At 49.3% G+C, this 14,290-nt stretch overlaps 1 protein-coding gene across 4 annotated transcripts in view; it reads right to left on the bottom strand.

The window, feature by feature from the left end:
• Dennd2a (DENN domain containing 2A) overlaps positions 1-14,290 on the bottom strand; it is a 97,110-nt gene that overhangs the window by 6,194 nt on the left and 76,626 nt on the right. For all 4 annotated transcript variants that reach the window (XM_036180569.1, XM_036180572.1, XM_036180573.1 and 1 more), the window contains 3 exons: positions 13,784-13,932; positions 2,397-2,574; positions 728-769 (listed from right to left, as the gene is read on the bottom strand). In XM_036180569.1, coding sequence (XP_036036462.1) covers positions 728-769; positions 2,397-2,574; positions 13,784-13,932 — 369 coding nt within the window. The remainder of the gene's footprint in view (positions 1-727; positions 770-2,396; positions 2,575-13,783; positions 13,933-14,290) is intronic.

The raw sequence follows: 14,290 nt of genomic DNA, 5'->3' as shown, positions 1-14,290 counted from the left end.
TCTCTTCTAGGATTACAGGGAGGTACTACCATGCCTAGATGGGTCGTCTTCTTCTTCTTAAAAGTTATTTAATTTAATTTTTTTTTTTTTTTTTTTTGTGGAGCTGAGGATCGAACCTCAGGCCTTGCGCTTGCTAGGCAAGTGCTCTACCACTGAGCTAAATCCCCAACCCTATTTTAATTTTATATGTATGAATGTTTTGCTGGGAACTGAACCCTGGCCCTCTGCAAGAGCAGCAAATGCTCTTAACCTCTGACTCAGCTCTCCTGTGTGCTTTTTAAAAACCTGAGATTTATTTTTTTCAGATGACGTGTGAGTGTATGTCCATGTCCATGCGTGTGAGTTTAGTGCCTGAGGAGGCCAGGCTGTGGAATCCCTCTGAAGATGTTGTTGAAGGTGAGCTGCCTGACGTAGGTGCTGGGTAACGGACTCGAGTTCTTTATAAGTCCAATGAGCAGCATGAACTCTTTACTGCTGACCCCTCTCTCCAGCCCATGTCCCAGTCACTCATTGGTCCAGGCCTTTTTGTGCCTGTCCGGTGGAAACCAGTCTTGGCCAAAGCTTTCCTCTTTGCTGCCTCATCCTCGGCTGGCCTCGGCCTGGGTGGCCCCAGTGTCCAGCTGGGCTAGCAAGTCCAGGCTTGCTAGAGTCTTTCCAGAGCTGGAGGTGAACCCTCTGGCAGAAGCGAAGGCATGGGGGAAGCAGGCTGGGCTGGCTTCCTACTCACCTGTCTGAGGAAGCGGTCATTGATGAGATCGACCACAAGAACCTGCAGGATAGAGGAAAAGGGGCGTCAGTAGGGCTTGGGGAGAAAGTGGAGATGGAGTTTTCTTCCTTCTCAGTACTGCAGGCAGCTGGGGATGGAGAGAACGTGTGTGTGTGTGTGTGTGTGTGTGTGTGTGTGTGTGTGTGTGTGTTCTGACATGGACTGAGGGGTGTCCTACACTGGTGCTGAAGGCCAGGGCACATGTGTCAGCAGCTGGAACCTCAGCCCTGTTCTGACTATGGCGAAGCTTCTGTTTCTTTTTGTCTGTTTATGGACTACTGAGGTGGGGGACAAAAGATGTAAGATGCCCCTACTTTCTGGAGTTCTATTTAACTGTCTACTCCATGTTGGGGATTCACCCTTTTATCCCTGAGCTGTTCACTGAACCTACCAGTTTCCCAGAGGGGTTGGGGGAGAGACCAGGAGTGTGGTCTGGGGGACACTGTCAGGCTACTGGTTGTGTGCCTTTGTAAGTTATAGTTTCGGGGAGGGAGCACCTCTCTCTTCAGTGTGGGTTGAGATGTAGGGCCAGGACAAGGGTGGTATGAGCGAGATGCCTTGTGTACAAAGCTTAAGGGCATGCTTATGTGTCGTCTCTGAGAGTGGACCCTCATGCAGACCCTCGCTTAGGTGGAAGACAGAGGAAGAACAGAGGTTGGATGGTCTGCCTGGCCACAGCTGGAAACAGGCTCTGCCATGTTGAGAGATTCTCATAAACCCCCTGCCTTCACATAATGAAAGTACCAGCATCCCCAACCCTGGGATAATGGAGGGCAGATGGACAGGCATCCTCATCAAATTTGAGCTGAGCAGAATTTGGTGACTGCTGGGGTCCCCTGTACACAGGGCAGGCCAGAAACTATTTAGAGGAAGGGACCAAATAACTGCAGAGGTACCACATAGCATTTCCTGCCTTGTGCACTGATCTATAAAAGCCTGGGTGCTATTACAGCCATGTTATGGTTTTATTTTGGGTGCCTTGTTATGTAGCCCAGGCTGACTTCAAACTTGAGATCCTCCTGCCTTTGGCTGGTAAGTGCTGGGGCACGATGGTATGACCACAGGGTGTGTGTGTGTGTGTGTGTGTGTATGATGCGCGCGTGTGCATCACAGCATACATGTGGAAGTCAGAGCATACCTTTCTGAGGGGGCTGAACTCAGTTATCAGGCTTGGTACTGAACCATCTTGCCAGCCACACCCCATGCTTTTTTAAGTGACATAACTAAGTCCCTGCCTCCTCCTTCTTCTTTTTGTTTTTGTTTTTTTGTTGTTTTTCGAGACAGGGTTTCTCTGTGTAGCTTTGTGCCTTGCCTGGATCTCGCTCTGTAGCCCAGTCCCTGCCTTCTTTGTCATCAGTTCAAGCACAGATTCCAGTCACTGTTTTCTCCGATCAGTGTGGGGAGACAGGAGGATGGGGCAGATGGCTATGTCTGATGTCAGGGCTGCTTACACAGGCCATTTCATTTAGAGGGGAAATGGTGCTTACAGTCACCAAAGGGCTGAGGGATGAGACTCTGGGAAGGACCTGTCACAGAGAAAGCCCTGGCATCTTCCCACTTCTGCCCAGGACTCCCCTGCTCTCTGTGTGCCCCGAGGAAGGAGGGGAGGGTGCAGGGACCCGGGGCTCACCTCTTCCAGTGGCAGCTCCCTGAGCAGTGGCAGCGAGCTGGAGAGCAGCCCGATGAGGAAGGGTGTGGGTGAGCACACTATGTCAATCATGGCCGGTGGTAACACTGGGATGTAGGTGTGCTGCCAGCTGAAGGGGTAGATGAGTGCCACCATCGCGTGGCAGCATGTGGACAGTGTGCTGCGGGGGAACACAGAGAGAAAAGGCCGGTTCAATGTGGGTAATGGTGGGGCTTCCAGAGTGGGGGCCAGAGAGAAGGGCTGGGACTCAGCCAGTTCTCAAAGACCACAAGCAAACGGCCAACACTACAAAAGTGTTCAGCCTCCCCACCCATCAGAGAAGCCAGAACTATGCTGAGATTCCCTCTTACCCGTCAGAACGGCAGTCATCAGAAAAGCATGGCAAAAGCACCTGCCCACAAGTTGAGCTTGTTCCAGAACCCACAGTGAAAGGAGACAACAGGTCCCGAGAGCTTTCCTCTGATGAGCACATGTGCAATGCACATATATGCTAATATACAATATAACAATAAACAAAAAAATTGTAAAAAAAAAAACCCAAAAAACAAATAACAGCCGGGTGTAGTGGCACACATTTTTAATCTCAGCACTCAGGAGTAAGAGTGGCTCTCTGTGGGTTCAAGGCCAGCCTTGGTCTTCATGGTGAGTTCCAAGATAGCCAGAGACACATGGAGATACCCTGTCTCAAAAAAAACAAAACAAAACAAGCAAAACCCCAAATAACAAATGCTGTAAGAATCTGGACAAAAGGAACCGTTTTTACACTGTTGGTAGACAATCACCTGCTATACAAGTCAGTATGAGGTTCCTCAAAAAGCTAACAATACCTCTACCACATGACCAGCTCGTCCACTCCCATGCATGGACCCAAAGGACTCCAAACCAACATTTCACAGAGACCTTTGCATCTGGATGTCTACTGAGCCCTATTCACAAGAGCTATGTTGTAGAATTAATCTCTGTGTCCAAAAACAGAGGATCAGATAAGGAGACTGTGGTATATATACAATGGAGGCCTAAAAATCTTTTTTATTATTATTATTTTATTTTTTAGATTTTAAATTTTATTTTTGGAGTCGGGTCCCCTGGAACTGGAGTTATGGACAGTTGTAAGCCACCATAGGGTGCTGGGAACTGAACTTGGGTCCCCTGTAAGAGCGAAAAGTTCTCTTGATCACTGAAATTAAGACTCTCTGGCCCCTTTAATTTTTTTTTTTCAGCCATATAGAACAAAGTTGTATTTTTTTTTTCAGGAAAATGGATGCAACTGGAGATAATCATATTAAAGAAGTGAGCCAATAACAGAGAGACAACTATGTTTTGCTTGTGGTTTCTGGACTTTATGTAGACACGTAAGAATCATGCATGTATGTATGACATGAAAGCAGAATAAAACTGTCTGGGGAGACAACTAACGGGTGGGAGATGGGAGGAGGGGAAGAGAGAGCAAGAGGGATGGGAAGAGCAGACTCCAAACAATGTGTGCTTATGTGAGAATCAATTTTTAAAAACATCACTGCCTCTGTCTAGCATATTACATCCCTTGGTCCCAGCGTGACTCATGGGAGACGCTTTAAGATGCCATAAGAGCCGGGCAGTGGTGGCATACGCCTTTAATCCCAGCACTCAGGAGGCAGAGGCAGGCAGATCTCTGAGTTTGAGGCCAGCCTGGTCTACAGAGTGAGATCCTGGAAAGGCGCAAAGCTGCACAGAGAAACCCTGTCTCGAAAAAAAAACAACAACAACAACAACAACAACAACAACAAATATGCCATAAGAAACAGCTACAGGGGTTGGGGATTTAGCTCAGTGGTAGAGCGCTTGCCTAGCAAGTGTAAGGCCCTGGGTTCGGTCCTCAGCTCAGGCAAAAAAAAAGAAAGAAAGAAAAGAAAAAGAAAGAAACAGGCACAGGGACTGACCTAAGCCCTGGGAGACTATTATGGAAGAACTTTACATAGGAGGCCATAGGTTCCACGCCCAGCACAGCAGAAATGAGCAAGTAAAGTCCTTTTATACGAAAGATCTGTCTCATGCAGTCCAAGGTGTCCTTGAACCCTCTATGTAACTTCCCAGCATGACCCTGAACTACTACTACCCTCTGAGTGCTGGGATTATAGGTCTGTGTGTACACCCCAGGCCCCAGTTATGAGGTTCTAAGGGTCAATGAGGTTCAGGGCCTTGTGAATCCTAGGCAAGCACTCTAGTAACCAAACTACATCCACAGACCTGTACACATCAAAGCAATCTCAAGTAATGGTTTCCCTTTTTAACCTACCAGTACAAAGGATGGCACCTAGGGCCTTTTTTTTCTTTTTAAAGAAAGGCTTTCAAGGGTCCTAGGCTGGCTCAAATGTGCTATGTTGCTGAGGATGGTTTTGAACTCTTGATCCTCATGGCTCCACCTCTCAGTGCTGGATTGAGAGAGTGCAGGGATTAGAGGTATGCACCCCCCACCCAGTCATTTATGCGTTTCTGACTCCAGGGAAGTTTTAGTGTCATATGATTTAGATCTGGAAGCAATCTTGGCGATAGCATTCACATTCACTTTTAGGAACAGGGTCTTGCTAGGCTGTGCAGCTTAGTCTGACTTTAAACTGGAGACCCTCCTGGGTCACCTTCCAGAGTTCTGGGACGACACACCTGGTTTTGCGGTGTACCTGCTTTTGAATTTTGTAGCAAAAGACACTGAGCCCTAAGAAGTTTCAACTCCAGGGCAGCTATGGATCAGGAGTCCAGGAAGGCAAGTGCGTGGGTGTGTGTGTGTGTGTCAAGGAGCTGGGGGAGGGTTGGGGTAGAAGGTGGGTGGGGAGAGGAAGGAGACTCAGAGAGACAGGCACAAGGGAGGGCGGCCACAGGAGAAGAAAGGTACTTGTCCTTCTCCCCAAATCAGAAAAAAGACCAACTGTCCTGAACTCATCCTCAGAAGAACGCTGCTCTCTCCCTGCGGCTACAGCCCTGTAATGCCCGTAAAGCTGCTGGGCCAGCGGGGGCTTCTGGGAGGCGGACTTCAGCTGCACTGACCACAAACCAGGAAGGGAAGAGGAGGTCTGACTAGGAAAAACCACCATCCACGCTGACGCACAGGGCAGATGAAGAGGCTGCAGAAGGCAGGCCGAAATCACTCTGAATTAGAATGCTCTGAGCTAAAGGACTGTATTCATTTCTGCCTTGTAGTGCCAGGGCCTGAACCCAGGGCCTCATGCATGCTACATCCCAGCCCTGTATCCAGTTCTGAGGAGGATGCAATGGGGTAACCTGTTGGCCACATAGGTAAGGACTGCCGCTCACCGCCATTTCTTGAAAGGAGTCAGGATTTTCTCTGCTTAATGGTGAGAACTGAAGGGGACCCCCCCACACAACCCCGAGCACGTGACTGGCAGGTCTGGCTCTTCTCCCCCATTCCCTCTGCCTGCCTAAAATTGTTAGACTACATTCCCGAAGCTAGCCTCCAAGGTCTGTCCCCCTTTCTCTTGTTCTTCCCCCTTCTTCCTCGTCCTCTAGCTCCTGCCTTTGTCTCTTACCCCTGCCCTCTGTCCCTCTGGGGCAAATGAATCTCCTTTGTGCTGAGAACTTGGTCTTGGGGGTCCTAAGCAGCGACTTTTCCTACCAGAGCCTTTATCACAGCTGAGGACCAAACATTCCCACACCTGGTTACCAGTAACACCTAGTTAGCTGGACAGGAGGGAGGGAGCACAGAGCACCCAGACAGGACGACCAACAGGCAGGAAGCCTTCAGATACCTCATCCTCCTTGCTCCAGCCCAGGCACTACTTTCAAATATTCTGTTCTGGGCAACATGGAAAGGAACGGTTGGATTCTGTAAATACAGAGGTAGTGGCCGCTCTTTCCTCTAACCTAAGTGGCAGAGAGGAAGTGAAGGGCCCTGAGCACAGCTTGTATGTTTTTCCCAATGACTGCAGTAAGTGCTGATGGAATTTTGTGTGCATGGGCGGGGCACAGGGTGGGTGCTGCAAGGAAAAAGGGGGGACCCTTGGAGAAGCCCGGGGCAGAGCCTGAGCAGGCGCCTCACTGAGCACTGGCTGTTGCAGAAGAGGCAGCATGTGTGAAGAATGGCCAAGGAGAACCCCCTCACAGCTGGCTCCCATTACTTCGGGGGCTGGAGGAACTGCTAAGCTCCTACAGCTGTGACCAATTGTGCAGGGTGGGGGAGGGAAGCGGATGCCCCAGTGGGAAGGTGGCTGGGTCAGAGGGCTCAGTGATGGACGCAGGTGAGAGGGGTCAGGTCAGAGATGTTTAGTATCAGGAGGTGGTTCTTAAGGGACGAAGCATTGTTTTGGAACATCAGGCCATGTCTGTGAGTATTAACATCTGGAGAAGATGTTTTAATTCTGGGTGCATCTCTCCCGCTGCACAGCACTTCCAAGAGGACTGAAGGGCAGAACTCAGGTTGTCCTGCACATAATGAAACTTCTCAGAGAGCAGGACCGACATGTTTCCCTGACTGCACCTTTAACTCTCTCGTAACATGTCACTGAATTAAAAGGCACACAGGCTGGCCCTCAAGAGGGCTGGCTCTGTTTGTCATGTTACTTCAGGAAGAGCCAGGCCTCACCCTCGTCCCCCATGAAAGATGTGAGCAACTTAGAAGAACCCCAGTGTACCCCTCCAGCTTTAGCACCCACAAACTCTCAATCTGTACAAGGTGGCACATCCAGGGGCTAGAAATGGAAACTTTCTCCTAGGGCCACAAAATGAGTCAAGGTATCACAAGGTAAGGCTTGTTAGCATGCCTGGGTCAAAGTATGATGGTGAAGCCTCACTCAGAGGAACTATCAGATAACCCTGATATCTGTGAGGGTCTCATCTACGTAAGGAAGTCCCGAAGGGGAAGAAGGCCTGACAGAGGCAGCATGACCTGGGTGACTCTAAGGAAAGAGCTGGACCATGTCCCAGCCAAGGACACTAGTGATGGGTTAGAGGACAACAGCATTTATGTATGGCTTTGTTAGCCTCTAAATTGTGCTCTAACGGCTATCTTCCTTTGGAAGATTACAAATCAAAGGAGTTTGTATTTAGTCAGAATGTACCCTTCCCCTGTTGAGACAGGGTCTCATATATCCCAGGACGCCCTTGAACTATGTAATGAGAATAATTTTGAACTTCTCATCCTCCAGCTCCCTGGTAGTATTGGGATTATAGGTGTGGACTACCATGCCTGGTTTTATTAGGGTCCCCATGCTGGGGACTGGAACCCAGGGTTTAGTGCATGCTTGGCCAGCACTCTGCCAGCTAAGCTGCATCTCCAGCTTGTGACACTTAGTAATTGTTTTCAGTGCTGGGAATAGAAGCCAGATTCTCAGAAATGCCAGGCAAGTACTCTACCAGGGCGCTATTTTCCTCAGCCCGCGACTTGATAATGTACTGTCGTGCCGTTAAAATAGTTTCTTTCCACAGGGCTTTGCTAAATTAGACTCTTGTCAACCACCCTGAGAACCTGCTGGGTCCTCAAAGTGTAGTACTTTGGGTGCCAGAGCACAAAGGTAGTGGGTACCGACCGCCACTGCTTGTAGACAGACAGGCCTGGAGACGGCAAACACTGTTTGTTGAATGCAGCTGGTTCTAGAGGACACACAGGACCTCACTGAGGCTTATGGAAACCGAGTAAAATTGAACCAAGAGGAAGAAACCAAAGAATGAATACATACAGCTACACGTGAACTTATTTGTGAGTTATCCATGTGCGAAACCCAAGATTCAAACACCATTGGTCAAGATTTGATCATCTCATCCTACTCATCATTAGCTACTAGATGAACCCTCAGCTTATGATTTTTTTTGTACTATAAAAAGACAGAGGGCTGGAGAGATGGCTCAGCGGTTAAGAGCACTGACTACTCTTCCAGAGGTCCTGAGTTCAATTCCCAGCGATCACATGGTGGCTCATAACCATCTGTAATGAGATCAGGTGTTCTCTTCTGGCCTGCTTACAGAAGCAGAACACTGTATACACAATAAATAAATAAATCTTAAAAAAAAAAGGGGGGGGGGGGTTGGGGATTTAGCTCAGTGGTAGAGCGCTTGCCTAGCAAGTGCAAGGCCCTGGGTTCGATCCTCAGCTCCAAAACAAAAAAACAAAAAAAGAACACTTTGCCATCTAAAACTTTTATACAAAGTTGCTTATGTACAACACTCGCTCCATCCTGATCTATAGGGTTAGCTGAAGCTTTTCAGATCTGAAATTAGTAAATAAAAAACAAAATGTTTATCATAAAGGAAATGAGATGTGTGTAGGGAAATATTTATCTGAGTTGTTATGGTAACAGACGAGCTATCACAACAGCATTCTTTGCTTTCCATCTGTCAAGCTCAAGCTTGACAGAGCCTTTAGAAACACTCAATGTCCACCCTAAAGATGAAACAGAGCAAAAATGTTATTTTAAATTTGATAGGTTTTTGGCTCAACTTAAAACCCTTCTGTAACTCAAGAGTGTTTGCCACCAACTCCCGGCAAGTTCCTCTCAGACTCCACAGCAAAGATAACTGAATGCATTGTGTGTGGGAGAGTGCTGGGGGCAGCTAAGGCCCGCCAGGGATGTCACAGGGCCACTCCCTGGGCTTGCCATATATCCTGTTCTCATGCTCTGCTGTGGCCCCACTGAGACTGGGGCACAGAAGGCAAAAGGGAGAGGCTTCCCCACTGTCAGCTAACCAGGACTGGAGTCCACGGGTGTTCAGAGAGGAGAGTCTCAGACGTAGGCACCAGCTGGGATGCTAGTGACTTTCTTCTCGGAAGCTTTCAGCTCAAGAAACTTGCAGCCAGCCCGTTCCCCAGGCCCTTGTTTGCTAAGGCCTGGACAGAGAACCTTCAGTTCCCTATGGCTACTACCCCATAAATCATACAGAAAGGAATAGATCCTTCCACCAGGCCTATGAATCAGAGAACCAGGAGGGTCAGAGGTTTCTGACCCACAGAGTCTGGTCATTCAGATCTGAGAGAGACCTGGAGGACTCCCAGTCACACCCACCCACTGAGGCCTATGTTGGAAGGACACCGAGAGAGGGAAGGAAGGTTCTGGAGAAAAACATTCAGCTTTCCTAGCCACAAAAGAAAGGAAAGGAATCTTCTTCTTTTTCAAGACAGGCTCTCGCTATGTTGACAAGACTAGTCTGAAACTCAAAACCGTTCTTCCTCAGTCTCCTGCTATTGGGATCACAGGCTGCGTGCACCACCATACTCACACAGGGTCTGGATGGCCCACCTGACAGAGGTGCTCTGCATTCCTGTGGATACACAGGGCTCCGGAGTGTCTTGTCACTGTCCCTCCAGTGCACTGCAGCTCCTGGCTCCCTCCGTATTTTCTCCATTGTTAGGCATCCCTTCTACACCTGGCTTCCTTCAGCAACGTGAGCTAAGCTCTGTGCCTCTCAGGCTCCTGACCCGGCACCTATGTGACATGGCGTGAGCAGGCTGCACACTTAGTCCTCAGGCCCCACATATGTGATTATTCTTTTTTTAAATAAAAAATTATATTTATTATTATTATTTTTTCAAGACAGGGTCTCTCTGTGTAGTCCTGGCTGTCATGGAACTCTCTCTGTAGACCAGGCTCACCTGGAAACTCACAGAGATCCACCTGCCTCTGCCTCCTGAATGCTGGGACTGAAGGTGTGGGCCACCACATCTAGGTTAAATTAAAAAATGTACGTGGTATTTTGCTTGCATGTATTCTGTGCATCATGTGTGTACCTAATGCCTGTGGGGCCCAGAAGACAGCACCATGCACAGTGCTTGAAGAAGCCAGCAGAGGGCATTCCCTGTAACTGTTGTGAGCCTCCATGTGGGTGCTGGGAGTCTTCCTCTGGAAGAGCAAGTGCTCTTAGCTACTGAGCCATCTTTCCAGCCTGTGCTCATTGTTTTCTTTCTTTCTTGTTTTGGAAACTGGCTCTTACATAGCCCAGGTTAGCCTCAAATGCCTTGTGCAGCTGAGAATGAACTTGAACTTCCAATTCTCTGGCCAACACCACCTACATGCAGTGATGACAGGTGTGGGCTGCCACAGCCAGTCCTCAGTGTTGTGGATTGAAACCAGGGCTTTGTGCATGCCAGGCAAACTCTGCCAACTGAGTACCCCTCCACCCCTGTGTTCATCTCTCCAGTTCGGTTTTGTTCTCTTCCTAGACGTCACTATTTGCAGGAGAGAAACTTCTGCCTACAACATCATCCATTTAAATCTGCACAGGACTAGTGTAATATGGATAGCAAATTTACTGGGCAACAGGGAAAACATCGTGAGCCATGTTTAACAGCAACAGTGTCTGCCTGCAGGGAAAACAGGACAATGGAGCCCAGAAAGTCACTCTCCAGGGCTCAGTCAGTCCCTGTGCCCTACAAATGTGGAGACCCAGGATGAAGGGCTGAGTGTGCAGGATCCTTCCTGCTCTGGGAAAAAACCCCCAGTGTGATCTGAGAGGGTGTACATGTGTGAGGCTGTGAAGGGACTAAAGTTCAATTTAAGATGTGATGTAGCTGCTGGGCGGTGGTGGTGCATGCCTTTTATCCCAGCACTCAGGAGGCAGAGGCAGGCGGATCTCTGTGAGTTCGAGGCCAGCCTAGTCTATAAGGTGAGTTCCAGGACAGCCAGGACTGTTACACAGAGAAAAAACCCTGTCTCCAAAAACCAAAACCAAACCAAAACAAAACAAAAAAGTGATGTAGCTCAGTTGGTAGAGTTCCTTGCTTAATAGCTTGCGAGAAGCCTTGGGTTCTATTCCACATAAACTGGGCTTGGTCGTGTATGCTTATAATTCTGGCATCTGGGAGGTGGAGGCAGAAGGATCAAAAGTTCAAGGCTATCCTCAGCCATATAGAGTATTTGAGGCCAGCATAGGATACTTTACATGAGACAGTGTCTCAAAAATAAGTAAATAATAAAAGTGCAATTAAGACAGTTTATACACACAGGCATATGTGCACACTAGTTACTATAAAGCCAGGCTCTGGCCCCAAAGAGGGCATAAAAATTAGTCATATTCCTGCTGCCCTCCCCACCCCTACAAAAATCTCCCTCTATGGCATCCAACATCTGTTGCAAAAGCCACCATATGTGTTCACAGTGAGTAGATCTCCAAGAGCAGAATGTCAGACCCCACGGAAGGTAAGGTGAGGAGAAAAACTCCAAAGGCCCCCCTGGAGAACTAGCTGAGGCCCGAGAGCAGAGACCACTCAGGAGCATGGAGATCTGCTTAAGGGGGCTGGCCAGGGTCCAGTGTGCCCACTCAGAAATCTGTCCGGGGCAGAGGCAGGTGGGTGGTACTCTTTTCTGACACTTTGGTAGAATGTTTCCCCAGGTCTTCTAACACTCAGAGCCCACGCTGGCTGCTGGCTAGGCAGACACTTTCTCCCCACCTGTCCCTCTTGTCCCCTTCACTGTCTCTGATCAGAAAATTCATACTTGATGCTTGGAGCCCGCTCAGCTCCAGACACTCACGATCTGAGGCATTCTCTCCAGCCTGGCCTCCCTTGGCCTAACATCCACATCCTAGAAGGAAGTTCCCTACGAGCTGTGTCTCCAGCTCCACTCTTGGAAGGTTCTGGATTTATTTATCTGGTCTCCACTTGTTGCCAAGACCTTTCTGAAATCCACCTTTCCTTCCTCCCTCAAGTCCAAGCCTTGAGAATCCAAGGGAATGGGGGCTGTTAGGGAGCGGGGGTGGGCCTTTCATGGAGACAGTTACCACAGAGCTGATGAAACCTAATCCCGGTCACTAAAGGGCCATTAGTCATCCCTGGCTTCCAGGGCCCCAACATTGAGAACTCTGTCTGAATTCCCCAGTGCCCAGGAGCTTGGAGAGCTACCAGCACCAGCTGCAGGCACAGGACAGGGCCACCCGCTTCCTGAGCTGACAGCAGAGCACAGGGAACATAGTAATGGAGACATTTAAAAGTGAATAGGAGCTCAGGTGAATAGGAGATGGGGACAGTCAGGGAATAGCCAAATGTTAATTGTCCAAAGAAGGGTATCACACAGGTGACCAGATGGCTACAGTGGAGGACATGGCGGGACGCTTGCTCCCCATGAATCCCACGTTGGAACATGTCTTTTCATTCCTCTGTCCCGTTCTCCTCCCTCTTCTGTCCCCTCTCCACAGCTCAGTTTCCTCTCCAGACTACGGGCAGTGCTGCTGTTCCTGTGAGTTCCCGGCATGTCTTCTTCCCCGATGGCCTCTCGGGTGGCCCCAATCCTGGCCCTTCCTGGGTGGCAGCCACCGCGGATACTATTCTCTCAGTTCAGAGAAGGCCAGTATTTTGGGAGAAAAAAAAGTGTTTTTTCACATACATTGACTGTGTGGGGCGAGCATGTGTGCACACAGTCGCAGAAGCCAGAGAACAACTTGCAGGAGTAAGTTCTCTCCCAGCACTACGTGGGTCCTGGGGGTTGAACTCAGGCTGTCTAGCTTGGTGGCAGGCTCCGTTATCTGCTGAGCCCAAGTCAGTGGTTTTATTTGTTTTGTTTTTTAAAGAAGGTCTCACTGTGTGGTCCATGCTGCCCTGACTTCACAGAGATCCACCTGCCCCAGGCTCCAGAGTGCTGGGGTTAAAGGCCTGAAATGGTGAAAATGCAAGGATTTTTTTCCTGTGCTAGAAGTTCAGGATCAATACAAATTCTTATTTCTGTCTGGATTTTCTTTGATTTGTGATTGTGGCCTTTTGGATTCAGAGAATGTGATCATTGGACTATGGGTGGCATCCTATGGGGCAGGTGTGTGTAGGTGTGCGTAGTCTCTGTGTGTGTGTATGTAGTCTCTGTGTGTGCATCTGTCTGTCTGTCTGTGATTTGTGTGGCTTAGATAAGTCTGCACTTTCACCTAGTCTCGTGGTCTTCCCTGAGCCGCTCCTTGTCCCCTCTGCCTGCCCATCTTTTCCTGACCAACCTTCTTCTCCACTCCAGTCAGTGAGCTGCCTCACTGCTCCTGAAGCCATGTTCAGCCTCTCCTGACTCCTCCCCTTCATACAGATGGCTCCTTCCGCCTGCAACATGCTCTTGGGCTTGGTACTAGGTCAGTCCTACCCTTTGCCATGAGCTCACGGCTCTAACAAGGCCTCTCTACATGGTATCATGCAGACTGCTTACTTCTTGGTCCCCCACTGGAACGAGAACTCTGGAGGGCAGGTCCACATACCTTCCACCTTGGTTTCCCTCACACACAAAAGTTCACAGTGCACTACACGGGTATGGCCCACATACCAGAGAAGCACATGTAGCACACAGTCCTCTCTCCCTTTACCCCAGGAATGGCCTCACAGGCCTCCAGGTCATCCTCTTTCCCCGGGACCCAATCTCTACACCCTTGAGAGTCTAAGACTGGCATCATTTACACATACTATCAGAAGCAGCAGAGCTTGGTACCTGAGTTTGTCTGCAATGAAGATGACCCTCCTTTCCAGAAGCAGGGAGGCAAAAACACTGACCAGGTGCCGGACACTGAGGGAGGAGAACAGTGACTCAAAATCCACATGCTCCAGCCGGGAGTCCAGGGGACGGCACAGCTCGATCACCTGCCAGGAAACAGAGGCAGCTATGAAGGTGGGCTTACACCGCACGCCTCCCTGGAGACAAGGAGGATGGAGGGCCCTTGGCCATGAAATGAGCTCCTCCTGGAAGAGCTTATCTGGATGCCCCTTGGGTGGTTTATGTTGAAAACTGACCTAGCCTCAAAGTCCTGGGGGAAATCCTGTCTCCTAAAGGCCTGTTATGCTGGAAGAAAATCCCAGGCATGTAGCCCAGGCTGGCTTCAAATTTTCCATGTAACCTAGGCTGGCCCTGAACTATTTATTTATTTGTGTGTATGTATTTATTAAATTGTCTGTGCATGATGTGTGTATGAGTGCAGGTGTGCATGTACCAAGGCACATA

The sequence above is a fragment of the Onychomys torridus genome, chromosome 3 (genome assembly GCF_903995425.1).
Source record: "Onychomys torridus chromosome 3, mOncTor1.1, whole genome shotgun sequence".
Classification (NCBI taxonomy): domain Eukaryota; kingdom Metazoa; phylum Chordata; class Mammalia; order Rodentia; family Cricetidae; genus Onychomys; species Onychomys torridus.
This window is presented reverse-complemented; position numbering and strand designations above follow the sequence as displayed.